Source organism: Cynocephalus volans, chromosome 8, assembly GCF_027409185.1.
Source record: "Cynocephalus volans isolate mCynVol1 chromosome 8, mCynVol1.pri, whole genome shotgun sequence".
In the NCBI taxonomy this organism is placed as follows: domain Eukaryota; kingdom Metazoa; phylum Chordata; class Mammalia; order Dermoptera; family Cynocephalidae; genus Cynocephalus; species Cynocephalus volans.
In genome coordinates, this window is record NC_084467.1 from 101,728,126 (window position 1) to 101,751,979 (window position 23,854).

The window sequence follows — 23,854 nt, forward strand, 5'->3', positions numbered from 1 at the left end:
TTGATTATTGCACATTTCCTCTGTATATGTCTGGAGAGACATGAATCCCATTAGGATAGAGTTAAATCTTTGCTGCAGTTAATCCAGTGGGCACTGAGTTAGAAATTGTGGGGAATAGTTATGGAATCAGCAGCTCCTGGAATATCAGCAACAGAAAAGAAGGTGCGTTCCTTGTCCTGCCCTCTCTTCTGCCTGTTCCTGTGTGTCCCCTGGGGTGGGGTCACCAACTCCTGGAGGTAGTGCAGGACAAGGATGGGAGGGATGAGCTTGTCCTTGGAACACTCAGGCCTGCTCTGGGAGAGCAGAATGCTTGTGGGGAAGTCTTCAGAGCTGCGAGTCCCTCAAGGAAGAATAGGCCAAATGTGTGTGTCAGCTTTTGGATGGAAGCACATGAAACCGCCAGGAAACCATGTAGGTAGAAAAGAGCATTTCTGTGTTAAGTCCATGGCAGATTCCTCCAATTTTTCCTTGTCAAAAAACCCCAATCTCATCCAAGTGTCAGAGGCCCTCTGGGGAGGCTGGGCCTCTCTCCAGGCCCAGGTGTGAATATCAATAAATTAGAGAGTCAGTCACAGTAATTCTCTCCTAGGCCATGATTGGTTTAGGCATGAATACACAGTGCAAATCTGGCCAGTAAGCTGCAAGGGGAAACATGTTGGCAGACTTCTAAAAAGGTTTTATTCATTTGTAAAAAGGGCCATCTGAGGTGAAACTTCCTTTTTTCTCCTTTGGATGTTGGTTGCCTTATGAGTGTACCATGCTTGGAGCCAAGGGGAGATGTCTGAGGACATACTGAGGACCACAGAGTAGACAGAGGGAAAGAACCTGGGTCCTTGGTGATGTTGTTGAGCTCTGCACTAATTCTAGAAATTCCCTATCCCCAGACTTCTTTTACCACATTTCATCAATTTTATGATGTATTTTTGTACATTTTAACAGTTCTGAAATTAGGATGTGTCTTTTATGGTACGTTATAGTTACTACATTGGCATAGTTATTACAGAGTTACTACATTTTTTCTTTTTTTAGTGGAAGCCAAAATAATTGGGCATTTTACAAAAAGCTGCACCTAAGATTTCATGAAATGTGGAATGTCCTTATTGTTACCCATCTTTAGTAGGTTTTCTGTTACTTTCCTCTTAAAGTATCCTAACTGATATGGCTGTGCTCCTCCCAGGAGGATGCTGTGCAGGAAGAGTGTTTGGAAGACAAGGTAACACAGCTGTGAGCTGGCCCTTCACGGGAACATCATGGCTCTGAGCGGGGCTTGGACTCTCTCTCCTGGGAAGAAACTCTACTCTTCCTGGGATTTGTAGCAAATGGCCTGTGCAGGACTCTCTTCTCCCCAGGTACAGAGGTCGCCACAATCAAATGATGCTTACTCAATGGCTGGCATGGATCTTAAAACAGGCAGTCAGTTAGAGGTATCACCTATAATGACAATGGTGGTCTTGGGCTTCTTGAAAACTAGAGTCCAGGTTCACTTAGCTAGAGAAAGAGAAAAGGCCACAGGACAGGGCTAGAAGTAGGTCAGAGGGAACGAAATGCAGCGCAACAATGCTCAGCCCCTGCTAATAGCACCATCTCAGAGTTGAAGGCCACACCCTACCCTGCATGCCTCGCTCCCTTCCTACTGCGGGTAGGAGGCAGAGTTATTGCCCCTCCCCCACTGCAGCCTCTTCCCCAGGGGCAGCCCTGACGTCCCCTCCCTCCCTTCCCCTCTTCTCTGCAGTCCCTAGTCAAGAGGGCACTGAGATTAGTACCCCCAAACCTTGAGATGTCTCTCTTCATTTTGAGTTACATTTCCCTCCTAGACAATTTAAAACACAAGATCATAAAATAAAATCCTGACTTGGCAGGGGCCCTATGTCACCCCAGGTGGACTAGTGAATGACAGACTTGTGGTATACCCACTTTACTCAAAGGGCAAAAAGGAGTTTTCGAATTCTTTGAAATGAATTTTAGTTACATTTCCTTGAGACTGATTTTTTTTGAAAAGAAAACAAGTACAAGAGGTCAGTCTTACCAGCCCTGGCCTTCCTTGATTTTGGAGAGTGAAGGGATAAACCATGTGAGGGGCAGGAGGGGAGGGGTGGCAAGGTCCTCTCCACCCGCCTCGCCTGCACGTGCCTGAGGGCCAGGTGGCGTGTACAGGGCTCAGGTGTTGGCTCCTTTACGCCTCTTTCCCGCCCCTTCATCCTTCCCCCTCTCACCAAAGCCCAAGGCTTAGGCCTCTGGGCAGCACTACCCTGAGCTAAAGCTTAGGAAGCTGAAGTTACTCACCCATGTAGAAATACTCTGGGGACTTGTCCTCTGATGATAAATCCTTCATGGTGCCTCCGAACCGAAACCATAGTCCAAAAGCAATAACTGCTGCCCCAGCCAGCTGCAAGGTAAGCAACACCGCATTTACAACGGAAGAGGAAGGCATATGCACAGACCCCAGCGCAGGCTGGAGGCACAGGATGCTGAAGGCCGAAAGGGTTCACCTAGTCCACCCTTCACATTTTATAAGGGAGGAAAAAGAGGCTCAGAAAGGTGAAATTTAAGGCTCAAAGTCCCTCATGCCCCTACTGTGATATTAGAACTGGTCCTTCCTGATTTCACATACAGGGTTTTTCCATGCTGTCAGGTTGCCCTGTTGTTATGGGGAGTACACAGCATGGCTGGAGAAGTGTCTCAAAAACAATGTTCCAACAATATTCTCCCTGGAAGGCACCTGCCCCTGCCTTACTGTCACTTGTTGGCACATTGGACCTCCTCACTAACAACACAGTGAGAGGCGACTGTTTCAGCCTCCAGTTCACCAAGAGCAAGATGAACTCCAAGACCTGGGGGTAACTCAACTTTCTAAATTGGAAGAAAATACGCCCACCTCAAAACCTGCCCATACCTCATGAGTGCGCAATCCCCAATTAGAAAGCAGTTTTAGAGGCATCTATAACCCTGTCTACCCCCAGTCCTATATGGCCACTGCCCTGCCTGGGGATGGTTTTGCAGGCAGGGAGGGAGTCCGGCTGTTTTTTTTTTTTTTTTTTTTTTTTGGTTGCTATTTTGAGTTTCCATGGAAAGTGAGAAAGGAAAAAATAATTTTCTGAAAAAGTGTGGTCTGTGTGCTGTGCAGCTCATGGAGACACTGAGTGGCTGGCGCAGGCAGTGGCTGGGCAGGCTGGCGGCTGGTAGAGTCATCACCCGGCTTCCTCTCCTTCTCCACTCGGAAGGCTTTTATGAGGCTAGCATTGAAGCTGGAAGCCCTTCTGCCATTGCAGGACTGTCACACTGCAGGCCAGCAGGCTCCAGCCATGGTGTTCTCTCTCCACAAACACCACTCTCAAATTTCACCATATCAATCAATCCACAGATATTTACCGGGCACCTTCTGGGCTCAAGGCCCTCTGGGAAAGTAAGCAGAGATGTAAAAATAGCCTCCTGACTCTGCCAACCCATCCAGTTGCTCTTGGGCCGCCCTAGGCCATCACGGGATGAACAACTTAGAGGCTGCCCCTGCCTAGACAGAGCAGAGCACACACAAAAGCTGGCAACAGGAGGACAGAGGACGAAAACCAGAGAAACAGAGGTTTAATAAGGAAAAATCATATCAAAGTCAGGGTTAGACCAGAGTGCTTTTTACACAGGATCCTTCTGTCTTGTGGGGCTGCTTGTAAAGGACCTGGCGCTACCCTTCAGGGCTATCCGGCTGGATTTACATGAGAACTTTGGTCCTCTTCACCTTCTATCCCTCGAGGCCAATTCCCTTTGGGACCAACTTCTTCAGAAAAGTGGCATGACTTCGATGAGGAGTCAGAGGGACAGCGTTCTACCAGCTGGACTTCCTCATGTGGTGTAACTAAAAGTTTCCAGGACTTAGAGGAAAGCACTAATGGGATAATGTGAGGGATGCTAAAGGAATTGGGCTCACCCAGCACTTGAAAGACTTCTGCATTTTTATAAAGGGTAGCATGGCATGGAAACATTTAAAAACAAACCATGAGAAAATATTAACAATATCTCCGGAGGGTAAGATTACAGGTTCCTTTTTTTCTTCTCATTATATTTTCTAAGTTTTCTGCATTAAGCATGTATTACTCTTGTAACTTAAAAACTTTTTTTTTTTTCAAAGCATTATTGCATAGTAGTTTCTATGTTCAATCCAGAAACAGTGGAGAGGGTCTTTCTGGGTCATGCTTTCACTTGGGAGGAAACTAGCCTTGAAGTCTTTGCTATTCCTGGGCAGGGAAGGGAGTGATAGCCTTGGTCAAGCACCATCCCCAGGAGCACCCAAAGGCTGCCTGGGACAAGCCTGCCTAGCACAGCCTTACAGGCAACCCTGCACACCCTCATCTCTGTGGTGACTTGATGGAAAGATAGTTTCCAAATCCAAAGGAAAATCTATTGACAGAGGCATCAGGCCAAAGCCAACAACCACCCAGCAGACTGTGGAGGAGGTGACTGGTCCCAGGGACACCCTAACACGAGGCCACATTTTTGGAATCTCTGTACACAAACTCTAATTTATAGCTGTCTGGGATCATCCTCCCAGACGGAATACATTGGTCCAATTCTGGCACAGATGTGTTTGATGCACAATGGAAAATTAAAAGAGAGGTTGCAATTTAAAGCCATTGAGCAATGGGAAAAAATCTGCGCTTGCTCATCCACGCCCCCCAACCCCAAACCACACGGGTTTCCTCCTGAGTCAAGGAAACTGTAGCTTAGCTGAATGTCATCACTGTGTGGAAGGGAATCCTCATAGCATGCTGCTGCTGGCCTGGTCAGGGACACTGTGAGTGAGGACCTGGCAGGGCTGATGTTGCTTGTGAGGAGAGACAGTCTGGTCACCGCTTTGGAAAGTGGCAATAACAGAGACCACGTAGCCTTTTCGTCCTTTAAACTCACTATCTCTGAAAGGCTCATGGAATTTCCTGTGATCACTGGCCTTTGGTTGGTCTACCACACACTGGAAATTGCTTGAAAAAAAACTCACACCAATTCCAGTACAGTCAGGAACGAAGTGAGTGAGTCTAGTGTCGCTAAGTTCTCATCACCCTCTGTGTTCCATACAGTTCCCTGATGACTGAGGGAAGCCTTCAACCCCTCCAATCCCAACTTTTAACCCTTTGAGGCCCAAACTCCCCTGTGCCCCCATTCTCTCTTCCCCTTTTAATCTCAGCCACTCTTCTTCATTTAGATGCAACCCTGCCCCTCAACCAATGTTAGAAATCAAGGAGTGAGAGGCAGCCCCCTTTCTTCCTTCCCTTCTCTTGCCCCCACCCTATCTTCTCGCTTCCCCCAGGTCTTTCTTCTTTGCCTGTTTATTAAGAATCACTATGTTCCAGGCCAGGTACGGCGCTCAGCATCAGGAAAACAGCGATGAGAAAGGCACGGCCGGCAGGGAAGATAATCACGTGCAGTGCTACGTGGTGTGATGCAGGAAGCTGCTGCAGAGGAAGAGCGTGCGCACGGCCAAGGGTGGGGAGCAAACGCCGCCACCAGCAGGTAGCAGAAGGCCTTACACTTCGACTTATGTCTTGAAGAATGAGTTAGAAGTCACTGAGCAGGAAAGGACTGGAGGGAGGGGAGAAGGCCAGGCAGAGGTGACACCAGGGTGAGGGCTTCATCTCCTCACCTCCGTGCTGTGTTGGGGAGGTGCCTCTGGGGGAGGTCAGGGCTGGGGCTTGGGAGGGGAGCTGGGGCAGACGGTTCCTCACAGCTCCTATTTAGTGTGCTACCATCTCAGAACGCCCAGGGCAGGGTCTTGAGGGCACAGCAGGTGGAAGCCCTTACTTTGATGGGAATGGTCAGGAGCATGAAGGTTACCTGAGGCCAGACACGGTGAAGACTCTAAGAGAAAGGCCTGAGTAACTGAGGACCAGAGAGAGGACACTAGGGAGTGGATGTGGGGAGCCGTGGGAACCATGAAGAAGCACTGTACTGACTAAAGAGCTTTGCTGAGGGCTGCCCTGCTTCCAGGGCCAGTGCCGATCCCTGTGCCTTTTGGAACAATTACAACCAGATATACTGCCATTTTTCCAAGAAGAATTTTTCATACAACACCATAAGTTGGACTTTCATGTTAATTATTTAAAAATGTTTATTGAGCATTTATTATGAGCCAGAGGCCAAGGGTGCGGAGAAGAGGAATATCCAGCCCTTTTCACGAGGATCTCAGGGGCTCGTGGAGAAGCTAATCCCCACTGGGTGACCCAGGAGGGAATCTAACCCTGAAGGAAGAATACAGTCACAGAACCATGTACTCGAATGCACGCGAGAAGGTGCCAGATAGCGTCAGTCCTTGTATCACCACTCCTTTTTGGAGGACCAGTTGTGCATGAGGCACTCAGAGGATGTGATGAAATAGGATTTTGAGGGCAAAAGTATGCCCACTATTAAAAAAGAGAAGTAAAACAGAAAAAAAAATATGAGAAGAATGCAGTGAAAGGAAGACAGTGACATATAAATCCATGTCATTAAATAGGGGATCACCAGATACATTTATATTACGTATTTTCATGGGCATGTTATTTCAGTAGCTGACCATACTCCAGGAAGTTTGTAGGACATGAAATTGCAAATTGTAAACATACGTCTTTAGAGAAGACAGTTTGAGTTCTAAAATAAAGAAGCAGAAGAGAGGATGGGAGACCGGACTAGAAAGCATTTAAAACAAAGTGGATGGACAAAAACTTTCCTTTAAGTAATGGCTATCTGCCAACATTTAGCAGGAAGCAGAACCCATTAATGGATTTCAAATTTATTTTATTGTATTTATTTCCACCTTCCTGGGATTGCTGTTGAAATGTCCTATCTTGAGGACATATTTTTTCACTTATGAAAAGAAAGGGTTTCATGAATCACAATCATGGTCCCTAGGAAGGCACTAGTCCAGTTGGAGGGGGTAGCAGTGAGGTGCAGAAACGCAAAGATCATTCCCCAGACCTGCTGCTCCAGTCTGCCCACCCTTTCCCCTCCTGAACTCTAGTCACCTGGATCACAAAGAGCAAATATATGCTATCCTGCTATCTGGTGACTAAACCCAGCAGAAAGCTCCCTTTTTGGGTAAAAATCATCACTTAGGGAAGTTCTAGACAGCATGTGTGTTCACACCTAGGTGGGAACCACAACTTAATGGTCCTCAGATGCTCTGGCCACAAGTTCCAGTTCCTTCTCCCACCTGGGGCCTCTGTTATTGCTGTTTCCTCAGCTTTGAATGCTCTCCTCCCCTGCTCTCTCTCTTAGCTGACACCCACTCAAGCCCTCAGCTCTAATGCCACATCCTCGGGGACATCTACCTGGCCTAGATATGTTCCTTCCTTTGTATCTCACATAAATATTTCTATTTAAATATTTCTGTAATTTTTAAAAATTAAGGCCTAAGCGCTGCGAGGGTGGGGACAGGGCCTATACTACTGTATCCCAAACACCTTCCTCTCTGCCTTTCTGAGTGGGCTCTTAACAGACATTTGTTAAATGAATGAACGGAGGATCTACCCAAAGGTAGCATTTAGGCTGTGCTACGGACTCAATTGTGTTCCCCCAAATTTCCTGTGTTGAAGCCCTAACCCCCAATGTGATGGTATTTGGAGATGGGGCCTTTGGGAGATAATTAAGTTTAGATGAGGTCATGAGAATAGGGCCCCCACGATGGGATTAGTATCCTTATAAGAAGATATCAAAGAGCTTGTTCTCCCTCTCCACCATGGAGGATGCAGCAAGAAGGTGGCCATCTACAAGCCAGGAAGAGAGCCCTCGCCAGAACCCAACCATGCTGGCACCCTGATCTCAGACTTCAGCCTCCAGAACTGTGAGAAATTAATCTCTATTGTTTAAGCTACCCAGTCTATAGTATTTTTTTTAAATTTTATTTCAGCCTGAGCTGACTAAGACAGGCTAATGGGAGCAATTGCAAGCAACCCTGCCTCATAGCTCTCCAAGGGAATACTTCGCAAAGTACTATTTTCAAATTCCTCTGCACTCGGAAAACACTGCAGATACCTTGGAAGCACTGTGTGAATACAACGTTGAATATACTCAGCAAAACACTTCTTTTCAGCAAAACAGAAAAAGAAAACAAAACAGAGCATGTAGTATCAGTTCTGTGTTTTCCTAATCCTGCAGGGATGTGTGCTGCACTCTATGCAAGGACACCAAGAATAAATCTATATATTCCTTTTACTGGCAGGGGCCAGTAAATTAACTAAGTAAATTAAATTTAAATTTAAATATGTAAATTAAATTGACTGTATTAAATGTATTAAAGAGCATTTAATACAATTATAGCAACACACACATACACATACACACACTCACAAGCTGCACTTGAATGAAAGTATCAACAAAGTCAATTCTGTATTCTTGTTCCTCTGGGGTAAATACCATGTGTACACACAGCCCAACTCATCTGCAACTCTCTTCTTTGGGATAAATTAACATCAAGTTGAAAATGACACTTTGATCCTAGAGTTTTCATTAAATGCTTTTAAGCTAACACTTGCTCTTGGTGGCGTTTCTCATCCCAGATGGAATCACATAATCAGCACTGATGATTCCTGATCTGATTATGATACCATGAGGGTAATGGAGTCTCATCCCTTTAGCCGGCAAAAGTCAGAAACACATTTGCTCTGCAAGATGACACTAATTTTCTCAAAGAAGAAAGCCAGCTTCCAAGATTTTCTCCTACTACGTAATGAAAGCAAGGCAAGGATTCAGATGCCACTTTCTCAAAATCAAGGATTTTATCAGAAAAAATACAAGAGCTGAATGCCATAAGATATTCATAACAAATGGCTTCTGAGAGACCTTGCTGTCCTGGCCTCGACATCAAGACCAGATGAACTGGAATTGGGAGGTAGGACTGTGGCAGCGTGTGATGATTAGATGGCTGCGTTAGCTTGGAAATGCACAGCAGCTCCTTGACATACCAGTGCTTCTGACTTCTCCTATATTTCCTCATAAAATTTCCTAAGAACAAGCTCACACTAAGAATTCCTCGGGGTAAAAGTATATTTTATAATCAGTCAATGCTTACTTCTCTGCACTGATGGAAGGGTGCTGCGGATTCAAACCACAACGGAATCAGGAATTTTCTATTCATCTCTGGAGAGAATGCTGGGCTATATATTTGTGTCAAACACACCTTCTTCTGTTTGTTTAGGTTGTTATAAAGTTAACTTGCATGGATGAATTGACATTGCGGGGAGGCAGTTTATAGGTGCTGGGAGAGTATAACTTCAGGGGAAGGAAGCTAACTTCGGATGAAAAGCTTGCTATGAATGACAAAGCAGATAATTTCCTTACAGACAGAGGAGAGTGTGTTGTGTTTATTCCATGGTTGTACACAATGCCTTGTCTCTTAAAATTTCCAGGGGAAAGGAGGAGGAGAGTAGGGAACAGCAAGAATTAGGAGAAAGATGATGGCTGTGTAGTTTCCTTTATGTGGCAAAATGAATGTCACAGGTTACTGGCTACCGACTCCAGGGAGCAGATGGCTTTATCAAGTGAAAATCAAACACAGACAGAACTAAAATCCATCCCACCAACTCACAGAAGTGAATTAAACTCAATGTCTGCCTTACCTCGTCTCGGGGATAAACCCTGGGGGGACAAAAATGTTCTTTTCTAATTTCTCTGGACTTCCTCCCTGTAGTATCCAGCTGGCTCTTATCCTAGGTTTGCCCTCTGAATACATAAACACTTATCTTGGGGGTCACAATGACTACTGAGACATCTCATCTACATCAAGTTTTACATAAGCAAAGACAAGACATTAAACAATATTTATTTTACAACCCAATATTCTTCAAAGTGATTGAGAGAACTATTTTGGAGCAGATAAATGGGATTCTTAAATATTGATCAATAATAATGATCTTCACTTAGTTTTAGTTCTTAGAGAGCGACAATGGCAGAAAAAAAATGTTTCAGGTAGAACTTAGGCTAGATGGGAGCAAGCAAGCCCAAACACTTTTTAAATAAAAAGTTAGCTTAGACAGAATCCAGCAAAAATCGTGAAAGTCTAGCTTGCTGTTCTGTAGAGATTTTTTTTTTTTTTAATAGCAATTACCAGAACCCATTTGAGGTCAGGAAGGTGCACCCCTGGCCCATTCACCAAGGACTAGACAGTCTGGCATGAGCAGACAGACCAAGTCAGCCTCCTGGATAAGTGACAGGAGCTTCCAACGCACGCCTGGCCCTGCCCTGCCCTGTTGGGGGGCTTTGCCATCCTGCTCAATTCCCTTGCTCCCAGTTCATAAGCGACTCTTTCCCAATCACCATTACGATGGAAGGACAGAGCTTGGCACACATTTTAGAACATCTGCCAACTGCTCTTCTAGAAATCTTACCTCTTCTGAGTGTTCAGACTGAATAACAATATGCTTAGACAGGAAAATAACAATAACATCCACATGTACAGCACTGTGGTATAGAGGAGTTGTAGTGGATAAAAACGGGGGTTCTAGGCATCTGGATTTGAATCAGGCTCTGCCACTTACTAGTCCTGTGATCTTGGCCAAGCCACCACCCTCTCTAACCCCTGCATCTGCAAAGTGGAGGTTATAATAGTGCCTCCTTAAGCGATTAAATGAGTTCACATTACATAGTCAGAACAGTGAGTGCCCAGAACTTAGTTTTATTATGTTGATAGACTTGCTAATGTTACAGTTACACTGAAAGTCTAATCTCCTTCAAGACAGGAAACACCACTTCCATGATACAATAACTTAGTCCTCTGCTGCCTTCCTCTACTGATCTTTATTTTAGCTCTTTGCTCCCTTTTTCCATGACAGCTGGAATTCCTTTGAGTTTTCTTAACCTTCTATATTAGAAAGTCAGTGATCTTTTTTTTTCTTTTTCTTTTTTTCCTGCTGGGTGGTACAGGTATTGGTCAGTAATCTTTTATAGAAATTATGTCCCCCTTCTTTAATTTTAGTTATTTTTTAAGACCTAATATGAGAAAAGTATAAAAAGATGTACTTATGAGAGAAAGAATAATTATATTTAAGCTAGAGCTGTCCAACAGAACTTTCTCCAATGATGTGAATGTTCTCTATCTGTGCTGTCCAATAATGTAGCCAACTAGCCACCTATGGTGATTGAGCACTTGAAGTGTGGCCAGTGGGACTGAGTAATCGAAGGTAACATTTCATTTAATTTTAATTAATTTAAATGTAAATAGCCATGTGATCAGTAGCATAGCCATCATATTGAACAGTGAAGGTCTAGAATTCATGTGCTTGTCATAGCTCTAACCTTCTCTCCCTGTTAATCTGTAGACTTGGAGTCCTTAGAGCATAAACTCTGAAGTCACGCACAGAAACCCCAGTTCTGTCACTGGCTAGTTCTGAGACCTGGGCAAATCTCTTAAACTCTTTGTACCTCTGTGTCCTCATATATGATCTCGGGATGATAATAGCTGCTATTTCATAGGGTTGTAAGGATTAAAGGATTTAATATAAAAATTTGCTTAGGAAAGCAGCTGGCACATAGCTTACAATTATATCATGCTTATTATTCTTCATGTTTTTGCTGCTGAAATTAATTTTAAAACTATCTCTTGATATGTTTTCAATTTCCATCTTACTTTTCCTCTGCCTTAAATTGATTGATAGTGTTCTCAACCTCTCTCCTGCTTCTCCCATATGCCAGAATATTTTATGCATCTCTTTGCACCTGCATTTCTGGAACGCATTAAGACTAAATCCAACACTGGTTATAATCTCCTTGGTCACAAACCTCCCATTTTTCAAGCTCATAGCATTTCTTATGCCTTGTATTCCACATATCCTAGTAAGTTAACACAGAAAAAACAACATGGGGTTTAAAATCAAAAGACCTGGGACATACCATCTACTGTGCCTGCCTTTCACCTTCTACATCTGTAAAATGGGGATAATTACACTATATCATGGGATTCTTGTGACTCATTAGCAGATGGGATAATGCATGTGAAAGCATTTTGCAAACTAAAATATCAAAAAAATGTTAATTAGCATTGCTATTTTTGTTCCCAATCAAATCCAAAGAGGATGGAAAAGGCAGGTCAAGGCACCTTTATTTATCTGTAAGATGTGCTCCCAGCCATCTGATATTCCCATCTTACTGGCTTTGTTCTCTTACTGACTCCTTCTCCTTAATTCCTTAGTGACCATGACATGATTTGATGACCCAAATCACGGGTCATGACATGACCCAAAGTATACTTCATGATGACGTTCTTGAATAACACAGTGAAATGCAATGGACAACTGACAGGTGGCCTCCTGATAATTCTAGAAACCATCAAGTAATAGTGTAAAAAAGAATTCTTAAAACAATAATGGCAAAGTGGTAACTGAAATTAAGACAACTGCCACAAGCAAGCCAGGTGAGCAAGCCAAGAGGAAGGGCACTTCTTTGCCCCATTCAGAAACAAGTGCTGCTGGTGGGTCTCTGTTTCCTTCAGGCTACATCTAAATCAGCGGTTCTTAAAGTATGTTCCTAGACCAGCAGCACCAGCATCATCTGGGGGCTTGTTAGAAATGTAGACCTACTGAATCAGAACATAAAGTTGAACAAGATCCCCGGGTGATCTGCATGCACATTAAAGTCTGAGACGCACTGATCACGAAAGTTTTTCCCATTGCCTCCCCCTGGCCTCCACTTGGTAGCACAGAGACAGGGCAGATCTGATTTTTAAATACAACTACTACTAATATAAGTTGAGTACTTACTATATGCATTTATCATACTCATTACTTTATATATATTAACTCGTTTTATCCGCCCAAAGATCTTAGATTGATGTTGGTATTTCATTGTGTCTATTTTACAGATGAGAAAACTGAGGCTCAGAGGTTAAACAACTTGTCCAAGGTCTCCTAGGAGTAAAGAGGGGAGCCAGGAATAAACTCAGTGTGATGCCAGTATCCATCTTCCAGACTTTGAATTCCTGGATTTGAATTTCCATGCTACGTAGACCTTTCCAAAGTCTACCAGACGACTGCAACTATAGCTTTGGCCTCTCCAGACTGGCCCCTATCCTATGATAGACTCCTTGTCCCTTCCAGAAACACCTTGTCCACACTAGGGGAGGTTGGCCACTGCTGCTGTTGTTCCACTTTGACAGATATCAGAAATGAAGACTATCCTCCAGTGAGGCTGAAGATATTCCTATCTGCCTTGTGGGTGGTCTAGCTTTTGGGTGGACACCAAAGAATACTTTCTTTAGGTATTTTTTTAAACCAGTCTTTCTGACGGGTTTTGCTCTTAAGTTACTGTTTGAAATAAGTTTGGAAAAGAGGGGGAGGTGACTTCTATAAGCTTCATTACACTCCCAAGCCAACGAGACACTGTCTTTCCTAAAAGCACCTGTTAGACAGCACCAAATGAAAAGCCAAAGAGCATTAATAGTGGTGAGAAGGAAAGGAGAGCGACTTCAAACTTGCCATATATGGCATCTGACTTTCAACAATGAACAGCCCTGCTTCCTGTTGGTCTGTAACACTGAGCAACTCAGTACAGCACAATGATAGGAAAATGCTGAGCATACAACAATAAACCAAGGAATAAATAGCGCCCAGGGTTTTCTTTAAGCCAACATGTGCGGCTTGGTGGGTTGTGGTGTTTTATTTATATTGCTATGCAACGGAGGAAAAAAATAAAGGTGATTTCAATGAATGGCACAGGAATATACTGTGATATCTGACTGCAGTATCCAAATTTAGACATGACAGATGTTGGGAGGGGTTTCATATTAGACACCAAATGTGATAGCAGAAATTAATTTAGCGAGGTTAATGGCTAGGCTTTACTTTTGTTTTTAAAAATTCAATGGTGAATATGGTCAGTGGCCCTGGGCCAGGAAGTGCTGTGCTGGCCCTGGCAGGATCTAGTAGAATGTTTATAAAACCAGGAGCACAGCCTAGGGAAACTTAAACCAAGCTGCCAGGGGAGGTTTCAAATCAATTTGTCAAATCGCATATCACAGACAAACTCTGCTCTGCCACCTGTGTTCTAGTGAATTTCTGATAAGAAAGGAAGTACTGTCACCCAGGGACACCTCGTACCTCAGAAGTACAGGCATGTGAACATCTGAGGGTGTGTGTAAATATTACACTGTAAGTCACAGCAAAAGCCTGTCCTTCCAGGAAAACTGTACTCTGCCCTCCACTACTTTCCCAAACTTCCCACAAAGCCCTCCAAATGGGAAAAAACAACTTCAGAAATGAGGGTAGGGCTTTTCTGGAATCAGTTCCTTCAGTTACACTGAAGGTGGATATCTGGTTAACTTATCCCACACATGTGCTTTCCCCTAAACCATTAGGTACCTACTTTAGTTTACCCCTTCCCTTTGGTTGTGCACATATAGACATGGCAAGGCTGCCTGTAACTGCTGCTGTTCTTTGACCCCCTTTCCCTCCAACTCCCACAGAAATGGGAGAGAGGAAGTCCTTCATATTTCCCTGCTGGGCTCAATCTATGCAAGCAAAGAACAGTCATCTGGGTAGTGAGCAGGGCTAGATAGGCTCAGTCCTCCAGACAAAGTTGATAATTGATTATCTGTGCAAATCAGGAAGGCCATTTGTACCAAGTTCTTTAAACTGAAGACTCATAATTCATTCTACAGGTATTTATTGAGTGCCACCTACACGCTGGGCCCTATTCTCGGTGCTGGGAACGCAGCTGTGAACAAAACAGAAAAAAAATCCTGCTCTCAGTATTTTAAGTTCTAGTGGGTAATATCCACAAGTACAAGTTGAGAAGTTGAGAAGATAATGTGTAGTTATCAATGAAGACAAGCTGCATGTCACTTGGCACATATATGCACGGTTCCCCAACATTAAGAGAATCAGGGGAAGGAGAACTAACATTTAGTGAATGCTTCCTATGTGCCAGACACTTAACAATAAAAATATTAGTTAACATTTTTGAACACTTACTATGCATATTTCCTTTGAATCCTCTCAACAACTCTACAATTGTACAGATGAGAAAAGGAGCCTAGAAGTAAGGATAACTTGCTCAAGCACACCCTGCTTAGATCTCTGCACTCAAGCCTGATGGCTTCATTAGTCAGATGGTCCCTCAACTCCCCCTTGCTCTGGCCCTCAGCTGGTGGGTGGTGTGTCACCCTCCCACCTTTGCCCACCTCCATTCTACCAGTCCTTCAAAGTTTAGCTTAAATAGCTCCTTTTTTCAGGAGAACTTTCCTGGCTCCTCACTATTACTGTGTTTCTTTCTCTGCACTCCTTCACTGGATCATATATATAAAAGGTCATATCTAACCTCACCTCAGTGCCTAACACATGGGAGCACTCAAACATTGCTTTCTTTTTACTTCCCTTCCTTTCTGTGTTTATGGTCAACAGAGGGAAATTTGTCACTTTATTGTATGTTGTCTTATTTGTTGCTGTTGTTCTACCTGCATTTGTCTCATTTCCTCAAATAGATTAGCTGCTTAGGGAACAGTGTTTTATAATTTTAAATTATTTGTTTAATAATTATTTAATAGAGTGGTTCTCGAACTCGAGCATGGATAATAATTACCTGGATAGCTGTTAAAATAGATTGCTGGCTGCCTCCCCTAGAGTTTCTGATTCAGCAGGTCTAGGATGGGCAGAGAATGTGCATTCTGACAAATTCCCAAGAGATGCTGATATTGCTGGTCCAGGAAATACACTTTTGAGAACGACTGGTTGAATGTACCACAGTGCCTAAAGGAAGGTAGGCTGAGTTTGAGTCCCAACTCTGCCACTAACTAGCTGTGTGACCTTGGAAGTTAACCTATTTGAGCCTTTGTTTCCTCATCTGTAAAAATGGGGACAATAATAGTATGCACATTAGGACTGTTGTGAGGATTAAGTGTAATAACAAATGCAAAGTACTTAGCACTGTCCCTGACACATTGAAAACATTCAACAATTGCTTCTAATTATCCTTGGAAAGGCTGGCACAACATCAGGCACTAAATAAGCACTGAGCCCAGCCTAAGAATTCCTTCTGAAGCTGATATAAAACTTCCTTTGAATTTGTAAGCAGTGAGAGTGAAGGGTATCACTGTAGCATCACATCTATAATTAACAACTTTTGAAATTAAGCCAGACTACTAAAAAACACAATGTAATGAAGGGCCTTGTAAAGGGCCTTCAGAAATGCTCCTCCCTATAGGATGCTGTATGTAAACTCCCAGGTGTACAAAAGCCATGTGTATCTTTAAAATTCACGAGGTACCTCCTTCACAGCTTCCACTGCTGAAGGATGCTGAAGATGATCACTTGGCCTCTGAAGAGCTTGAAGTTGCTAGAGTCACCTAGGCATCTGGGCTAATGGGTTGGCAGATGCAAGCGGTGCTCATCATTCAATAATTAATTAGTTGGAGTCATGGGAAGACAACCTCCCTCCTTCAGCCCAGTGGTTTCATAGCACCCAGGTCCCTGCTGTTCCCTCCCCGCTCTAAGAGCCTCTTCACCCAAAGAAAGACCTATATTTCCCCCCAGGGTCTATCTGAACAGTAACACTGGCTGACATTGTCTTAAGAAAGAGCAAGAGGGAATGTGCAGACAATTTTCAGACCTTGTCTCACAGTCCTCCAGGGCCTGGGACAGGGTATCCAGGGACCTAGGGATGGTCTAGCCCTAACTGTGTCCCAACAATAAAGGAGACAAGGATCAAGGTCCTATCTCTATGCATCACTAATCCTTGGAATGTTGTCACTTCAATAAAACCCCGCAAAGTTGAATGAGATCATCTCTGGAAGCATAAGTATTTAGCAGAGGCTGCAGGCTGGGAGTTGTAGGCAGATGCTGCTGCCCTTTGGAAGCCCCTCTATTCCCCACCCCCATCACAGAAGAGCACCCCCCTCCTCTCATCCGGGGGTACCCTCCCTTAATGCACAGAAAAAGGACAACTTTCTCCCATCCCACCCCCAATCTTCACGCCTACCCCCAATTTCCTAAACAAAACCATCACAGTCAGGTGGTGCGTCCACACAATCGGATGGTCACCACCCCAGGCAGCTCCAGGGCAGGGGTTTCTCTCCCGATGCCCCGGCCAGGCTCAGCGGGAAGGCAGAGCGAGAAGGGGGTGTGTTCCCTCCCCCTCTAAGAATCTCATCACCCAGAGGCGTGGGGCTACCTGGGAGGCCGGAGGGCAGCGGGCCGCCAGGGCCCCGAGCCCGCAGGAGGTGAGGAGAGGCTGGGTCCCTGCACCTGGCGTTACCAGCTGGGAGATAAAAACCAGGGCAGAGGGGCTCCTCGCGGGGAAGAGCCGCGCGGTGTCTCTCCCCTTCTCACACCGTTTTCGTTGCTCAACCTTCTTCCTTTCCGCTCTTTCCCCTCCGTCGCTCCCCTCCCTCTTTGTCTGCCTTCTTCTTGCCTCCGCCTTCTGAACAACCTGCCTCTCCCGGAGCCCAGCTCGGACGCCGCAGCGGTGAGCTTTCCAGGGACCCCGGCCCCAGCCCGCCGCCCGGCCCCCTGCCCGGCCCTCCCAGCTCCGGGTCTCACCCAGAAGAGCAGGTTGAAGCCGAGCAGCAGATACTTGATGCACCGCAGACCCCCGCGGAAGCGCCCCATGCTGCGGCCCCGGCGGCGGGCTCCCGAGTCCCCGGGCTCCGAGCCGCGAGCGGCGGGCGCCTGCGGGGCGGGGGCGGGGCGGGCCGTGGGCGTGGCCTGCGGGGGCGTGGCCCGGAGGGGCGGGGCGGCTGGCTGGGGGCAGGGGTCCGGTGCGCATGGAGATCGGGCGGCAGGGTGCGGTAGCTCCTCCCCCGGACCCGGGCACCACCGCCTTCCCTTCCTATGCGAGCATCTGCGAGGAGGGAGCGTCCACTCGGGACGCGGGGCCCATTTACTCAGCGCCTTGTGCAGATTCCTTTGAGGCCCGCGGTAATGGTTGAGGGTTAAGGACGCGGCCTCGGTGGCTATGGAAACCTAGGAAGATGGCCTCGGTGGAAGACATACGCAGGACCAAGGTCGCCCCGAAGCTGGCAGGACCCGTGGCGAGGCACCCGGCCTGTGGTTCCCCGGCGCTGAGCAAGCGCACGGGCTGCGGAGGCCGCTTCTAGGGGACCCTCCCTCCGGCCGCTCCTGAGCCCCTCCGAGGACTCTTACCTTAATAGGCAAGAACTGAAGGAAGGCGCGATGTGGCCGCCCTGAGCCCTGACAGCTACTCCCACCCTGTACGGCTGGCCTGCGGAAGGGAGTCGGACTCCCCAGGTCCTGCTGGATTTGACTGATCGGAGGGCTTGAAAGGATCCCAAATTTTGGGTTCTTAATTGTGCTGTGGAGATGGGAGGAGAGGGGGCGGTTTTTGTTCTGCTTTGTTTTTATTGTCAGGCGGCTGGCGGGAAATCAGGCTCCCACTCCCATTGACTAAGTGTCTACAATATGTGGTGTCAGGCAGTATGCGAGAGACAAGAAAGTGTAAAATTACGGGAGTTCGCGTATTAATTAATTCAGCAAAACTTTAAGTGCCTGCTGTAGGCCAGACATAGCAAGCCGTAGGAACTCAACAATGATGACACAACCTTTCCTGGTACCACGGTCTCTGGTGGTGGAGACAGATCTGTAAGCAAACAATTGTAGCAAGGTGAGGATGACTGGGCTAGGTGATGGGCAGGCGTGGCCTGGCCTCACGACACTGGCCAGGGAAGGAGACTGGGCTTGATCTGGCTCTGAGGAATGAGTCTGAACAGAGAGGAAGAGCATTGCAGGCAAACAGCATGTGTAAAGCACGGGGCTAGAGAGCACAGGCCTCCTGGGAAACTGTGAAAACTGCAGTTCGCCCAAGCAGAGTAGGAACCCATGTGAAGGCAGAGGGGGAAGTGCCTCAGGGAGATGCTAGGGCCACATCACAGCTTGCTGTCAGCTGACCACCGTGCAAAACTATCCCCAGGCCTCAGTTTCCTCATGTGCAGAATGGAGATAATAGTACCTCTCTCAAAGAGTTGTTGCGAAGATTAATGAGTTGATATTTGAAAAGTGCCTTGAACAGTGCCTGGCAGAGAGTGCCATAACTACGTAAGGGGTAGTTATGACTGTGTTGCACTCTGCCAGCCAATTATTCAGTGTCTACCATGTTGCCCTCTTTGCCTACATCTATGTCTTTGGACATTTGTTTGAATATCTAGTTTTATTTATAAAAATGAGTAGAAGATAGAAAAATGAAAGTGCTGATTCTGGTAATAAGCCTAAGTCTGAAGCAGTGAAATAGAGACAAAGATGGAAATCATTAGGTATGCAGAAGGAGGCAGATCTTTAGCTTCCGTCAAACACATAGCTCTATGTCTGTCACCTTTGTTCTATTATAAAAGAAAAGAACTATATTAAAGAGTAGTGTCTGGTACATAGTAGGCATTCAGTAAATCAACCAAATGGACAACAGTGATTTTATACTTTAAATATATTGTTGAATTTTATGTCTCTAAGACAAAATATATTTAAAGATTATATATTCTGTACTCTCTGGGAACAGAATCCCTATTACAGCATATAAATCTATCATTCTTTCATGTTACAGTTTTAGCACGCATGGATTAGAGACAGATGGTTGTCTGCCTAACATAACAGTTTTAGATTTTGAGTACAGACTTGTCCAGCCCCCCTTTCACTAAGTTATATGTCTTGGGGGAAGTGACCCTTAACAGGACCAGGCTAAGATAATCCTATTTCCCTCGTAATTAGTTCAGGAAACAAATTGACAGGTGTTCCGTTTTTGGGATGGAAGTGGTGTCTACTGAGGGGCCAGATGTTCTCTCTTCCTTTTGAGTTTCTGGGTCTGGATATTTTACTTGAAGTTGCTGTGTCCATCTTGGTACCAGCCTCAGGACAGATCCAACATTGAGAACGACAAAGCAGAAAGTTGAAAAAACCTGAATAGTTGATGACATCACCCCATCACTGAGTCAGCCAGTTCTATTGTAGTCTAGGTTTGTGTGTGTGTGTGTGTGTGTGTGTGTGTGTGTGTGTGTATTGTGGCTGAAAGGCATCCTAACTGATAACACATTTTCAAGAGTACATTATTTTATGAAAGTGGGGGACTATGATAAATGACATAATAAGGAAATTAGTCATTAAACTAATTGTCACTGACATTGTTCCCTTCTCTTTTTTTCCTGTCTTGAACTCAGACAGGATGCCTGAAGCTCTAGAACATTTTGTGACTATGGGGAAAGGCCAAGAAAATTGCAGACCCATTCAGGATATTACTGAACCACTGAACCAACACCAGCAGCCGCCTACCTCCAGATCTCTTATTATGTAAGAAAAATAAGCATCTTTTTGTTTGACTTTGTGTTCTGTTACTTGTAACTGAAGATATTCCTAACTCACAGAAGGAAGATAACAAATACATTTTTGGTTCTGCTGAGTTTTAGATCTTGTGGAAAATCAAGATGGAGTGGAATTACTATGGGGATTCTGAAGAGAGGTTTGGGCTGTAAGTTTAGAGTACGGATTCATTAGCAAATGATGTTAATGAAAACCAGTGGTCTTCAAACTTTTGCCCATACATACCATAAGATTTATGAAAAAAAAAATCCCTCTTGCATTTTTCCCAATATGTGATTATGAATTTATTCACGCAAACAGAAAAATTGAAATAATTGGGCAGTGAACACCATATATTTGTGACCTAGATTCTACAATAAACATTTTGCTTTAGTTGCATTACTTATCTATACTTCTGTCCACTTGTCAATCTAACTTATTCATATGTATTTTCAAATAAATCTTAGGTATCAATAAATTTCACTCCTAAACTCTTCAGCATGTATAACATTAACTAGAGTTTAAATGTGTTTATATTTTGTTGAGATAAAATTTAGCTCAACAAAATATAAACATTTAAGGATACCATTTGGTAAGTTTTAAAATTTTAATTTTTCTTGCTATTTTTAATTAAAAATAAAAAGATATATAAAATTATTTATTATAAGTTTGAATATTTTCAAAAAATGCCATTTCTGATATATCTTAAATATACACATTTTAAAAGAAAATTGTCCCATCACTCGTGTTAATATGCCCAATAGAAACGACATGCCAGAGTAATCTGCTATTTACTATCACCCATTTAAAAACACATAAACAAGATCTTCTTTAATAGGCTGAAGGTTTTACATCTCTCCTTTCTCTCCTCGAACTTATATTTCCGTTTCACAAAATGTAATCCTAAATTATTGCGTTTTTTATGCTTGATTTTTCTTGAATGTCCTTTTATACAGCACTTGCCTGAACAAAAATTACTATATATGTTTATTAAGAGAAATTTAAAAATTTCCCCTGAGACCATAAGGCTCTCTGTTAGTTAATTTCTTCTAGGTTGAGTTATTGTTAAAATTATTTTTTGTTCACAGTTGACTAAAATAACAAATGTAGTTTAAAATAAATAATCATTAAACGTAAAGATAAAATATTACTGGAAATGCATCTCTTAATAAGATTGGTAGGTAGAGTTGGTATTTTCTTCTACTAGTTCATGTATCTATGAATGAATATTACTTATTGCTAGAACAATACAGAGCTCATCATAAATTCCCTTAAATTTTTCATTGCTTTGATATTAATGCTGAGAAATTTTGTTTAGACAAATAAGTATATGAGGATGGAAGAAGTTGTTATAGCAATGCCAATCAATTATTCACAGCCCTTCTGAATTATATGCTACTACCCACATACTGGTCTATCATCAAAACCCATTTTTAATGATGAATCACCTGACAATTCTATTTGGTCTTTATTCAATTTTATTGAAAGCCTAGAGTTAGAACTCTTTTAACTTACAAGAGCATTTATTACCCATATTATGGTTATTCACTTTCTCAATGCCTACAATTTTGCAAGTTGGTGACCCAGAGATTTTTACACCCTGGTGAAATACACTATAATGAGATTCGGGATGGGTGAGAGGTAAACTGTGAAGGAAGACACCTTGATCACAGGCATATTCTCAGGCAGATTGATTCTCGGAAGGAATACACTTGGAAACTGAGAATCTGGAAATTGATTATCTTAAAACTGTTCACGTTGAAGCACCCTCTTGGAAAGATTTCTTACAACCCCAGGGTATGCATGACCGGGAGACATATGGCTGTTTTAAGCCATGAAAATGGATGATGTGCCCAGGGATGATGTGGAAAGTGTTTAGAACAGAAACTTTAGAACAACAATATTTGAAGAAGTGGTCAGAGGAGATGTAACACTCAAAGGAGACTGGGAAGAAATAACCAAAGAGGTAGGAGAAAAATCAGAAGAAAGTGGTGTTGCAGAGGCCGAGGGAGGAAAGAGTTTCTGGAAGGCGGGAACGGCCACAGTGCAAATACCTCAGCAATACAGGTGAGATAATAGTTCATTGGATCTGATGACTGGAGCCTTAGGACACTGACCTCTGGGTAAGAGCCACTGCAGAAGAGTGAGGGAGCGGGGAAGCTAGACTGCAGTTTAGGGAGATGCGCAATGGGGAAGTCACAGTAATTGCTCTTTCAAGAAGCTTAGCTATATGAGTGGTGGAGCAAGATGGCTGGAAGCAAGTTTTCTTCTTTCTTTTCTTCCTTCCCTCCTGAATGAGAAATATTTCTACATGTTCATAGTTCTTGAGGAAGGTGCCTAGGGAGGATAAAGAGGTTAAAAAAGAAAAAAAGCAAGAGCAGTGTCTCTGAAGAAATAGAAAGGGACTGAGAGGCAGAACACTGATGGGGGTTTACATTTGGAAACAGGAGAAAATAGGCAAGGATAGAGCTGTAGAAACATTTTGTATTCCATGTCTTGTAATCTCAATATCTGCACCCTCTGTGAACTGATCTTGCTGTCTATGGAATTTTCTACCTGCTGATTTTAGTGTCTCATTCCTTGTGTATTGTATAATTTTTTTTTTTTTTTTTTAGCTGTAAGCTGCTCATTTTCCTTGGAAAACTGGGAATTCTTTGAGTCCTCATTTGAGGCTTTTTTCTTCCAGAGAGAATTTACTTTACCTTCTGCAAATCGTCTCAAGGTACTACCACAGAGTGTTAATTCAGAAAACAACCCCATTTGAAGGCTGGCTTGTGGTTTCAAGTTCTCAGGGGAGATTTTTCCCCACCCCAACAACAAGATCAAAGCATATACATTTCCTTGTCCTCTTTTGCATGATGGATCTATTTCTTGTCTACTCTTACCTTGAGAGTGTAGCCCTTGGGAGGGGACCCAAGGTTTGGGTGGGGTCTCCTACCAGACTGTTTGTGTTAGTGGCATCTCAGGCTTCACTTCATGAACCCCAAACCATTGCAGCTGTTGAAACAGAAACTCAGGGCAAAAAGTGGCTTTGGTGTCTGCTTATTTCGAGGGTTCTTGCTTTCAGTTCATTTTGGCATTTGTAGACTCTCTTCCTCCTGGGCTAGCTGAGCATTTTTTAAAAAATGTTTATATATTTTATCAAGTGTTTTAGTTTCAGTCAAGAAAGTAGTTCCTGATATCAAGTCTGCCCTGCTGGTAGGAAAAGAAGCCTGCTGTGCCTGCTATCATAACTCTGGTTTTGATAAGCAGGACATGAGCAGTTTTTGACTAGTGGTTTGCAGTGTATTAATCTTGTTGCTATGCTGCTGTCAGAAAATAATCTGTGGGCTCAGAGTTTCTAAACCAACCATTTCTTGGATGCCCAGAGAAGGAAGGAAAGTGAGGGCCCTGGTTTGCTGATGACAAAACATCTCCATGGTCACAGGTTGCTGGGCTCTCTTCTTACAATGTTTTCCCAGCAGCATCCAGGCAGCAGTAGCTTCATTTTATCATTTTCAGCTTCTGGTATTTGCTGGTGAGAGGAAGGCGTGTTATACCTGCTTATGGAGACGTGTGAAGCAAGAGAAGGAATTAGGAAACAGAAGAAGAAAGGAACCTCAGAGAATAACTGA

General features: G+C 44.0%; 1 protein-coding gene across 4 annotated transcripts in view; it reads right to left on the minus strand.

The window, feature by feature from the left end:
• The window catches only part of TSPAN2 (tetraspanin 2), a 43,197-nt gene extending 25,593 nt beyond the window's left edge, over nt 1-17,604 (minus strand). For all 4 annotated transcript variants that reach the window (XR_010024197.1, XR_010024196.1, XM_063104902.1 and 1 more), the window contains exons 1-2: nt 17,481-17,604; nt 2,284-2,386 (exon numbers count right to left, since the gene is read on the minus strand). Coding sequence is in view for 2 of the 4 variants with exons in the window: in XM_063104902.1 (XP_062960972.1) it covers nt 2,284-2,386; nt 17,481-17,549 (172 nt within the window). In the remaining 2 variants the exon portion in view is untranslated. The remainder of the gene's footprint in view (nt 1-2,283; nt 2,387-17,480) is intronic.
• Nucleotides 17,605-23,854: the final 6,250 nt, after the last annotated feature.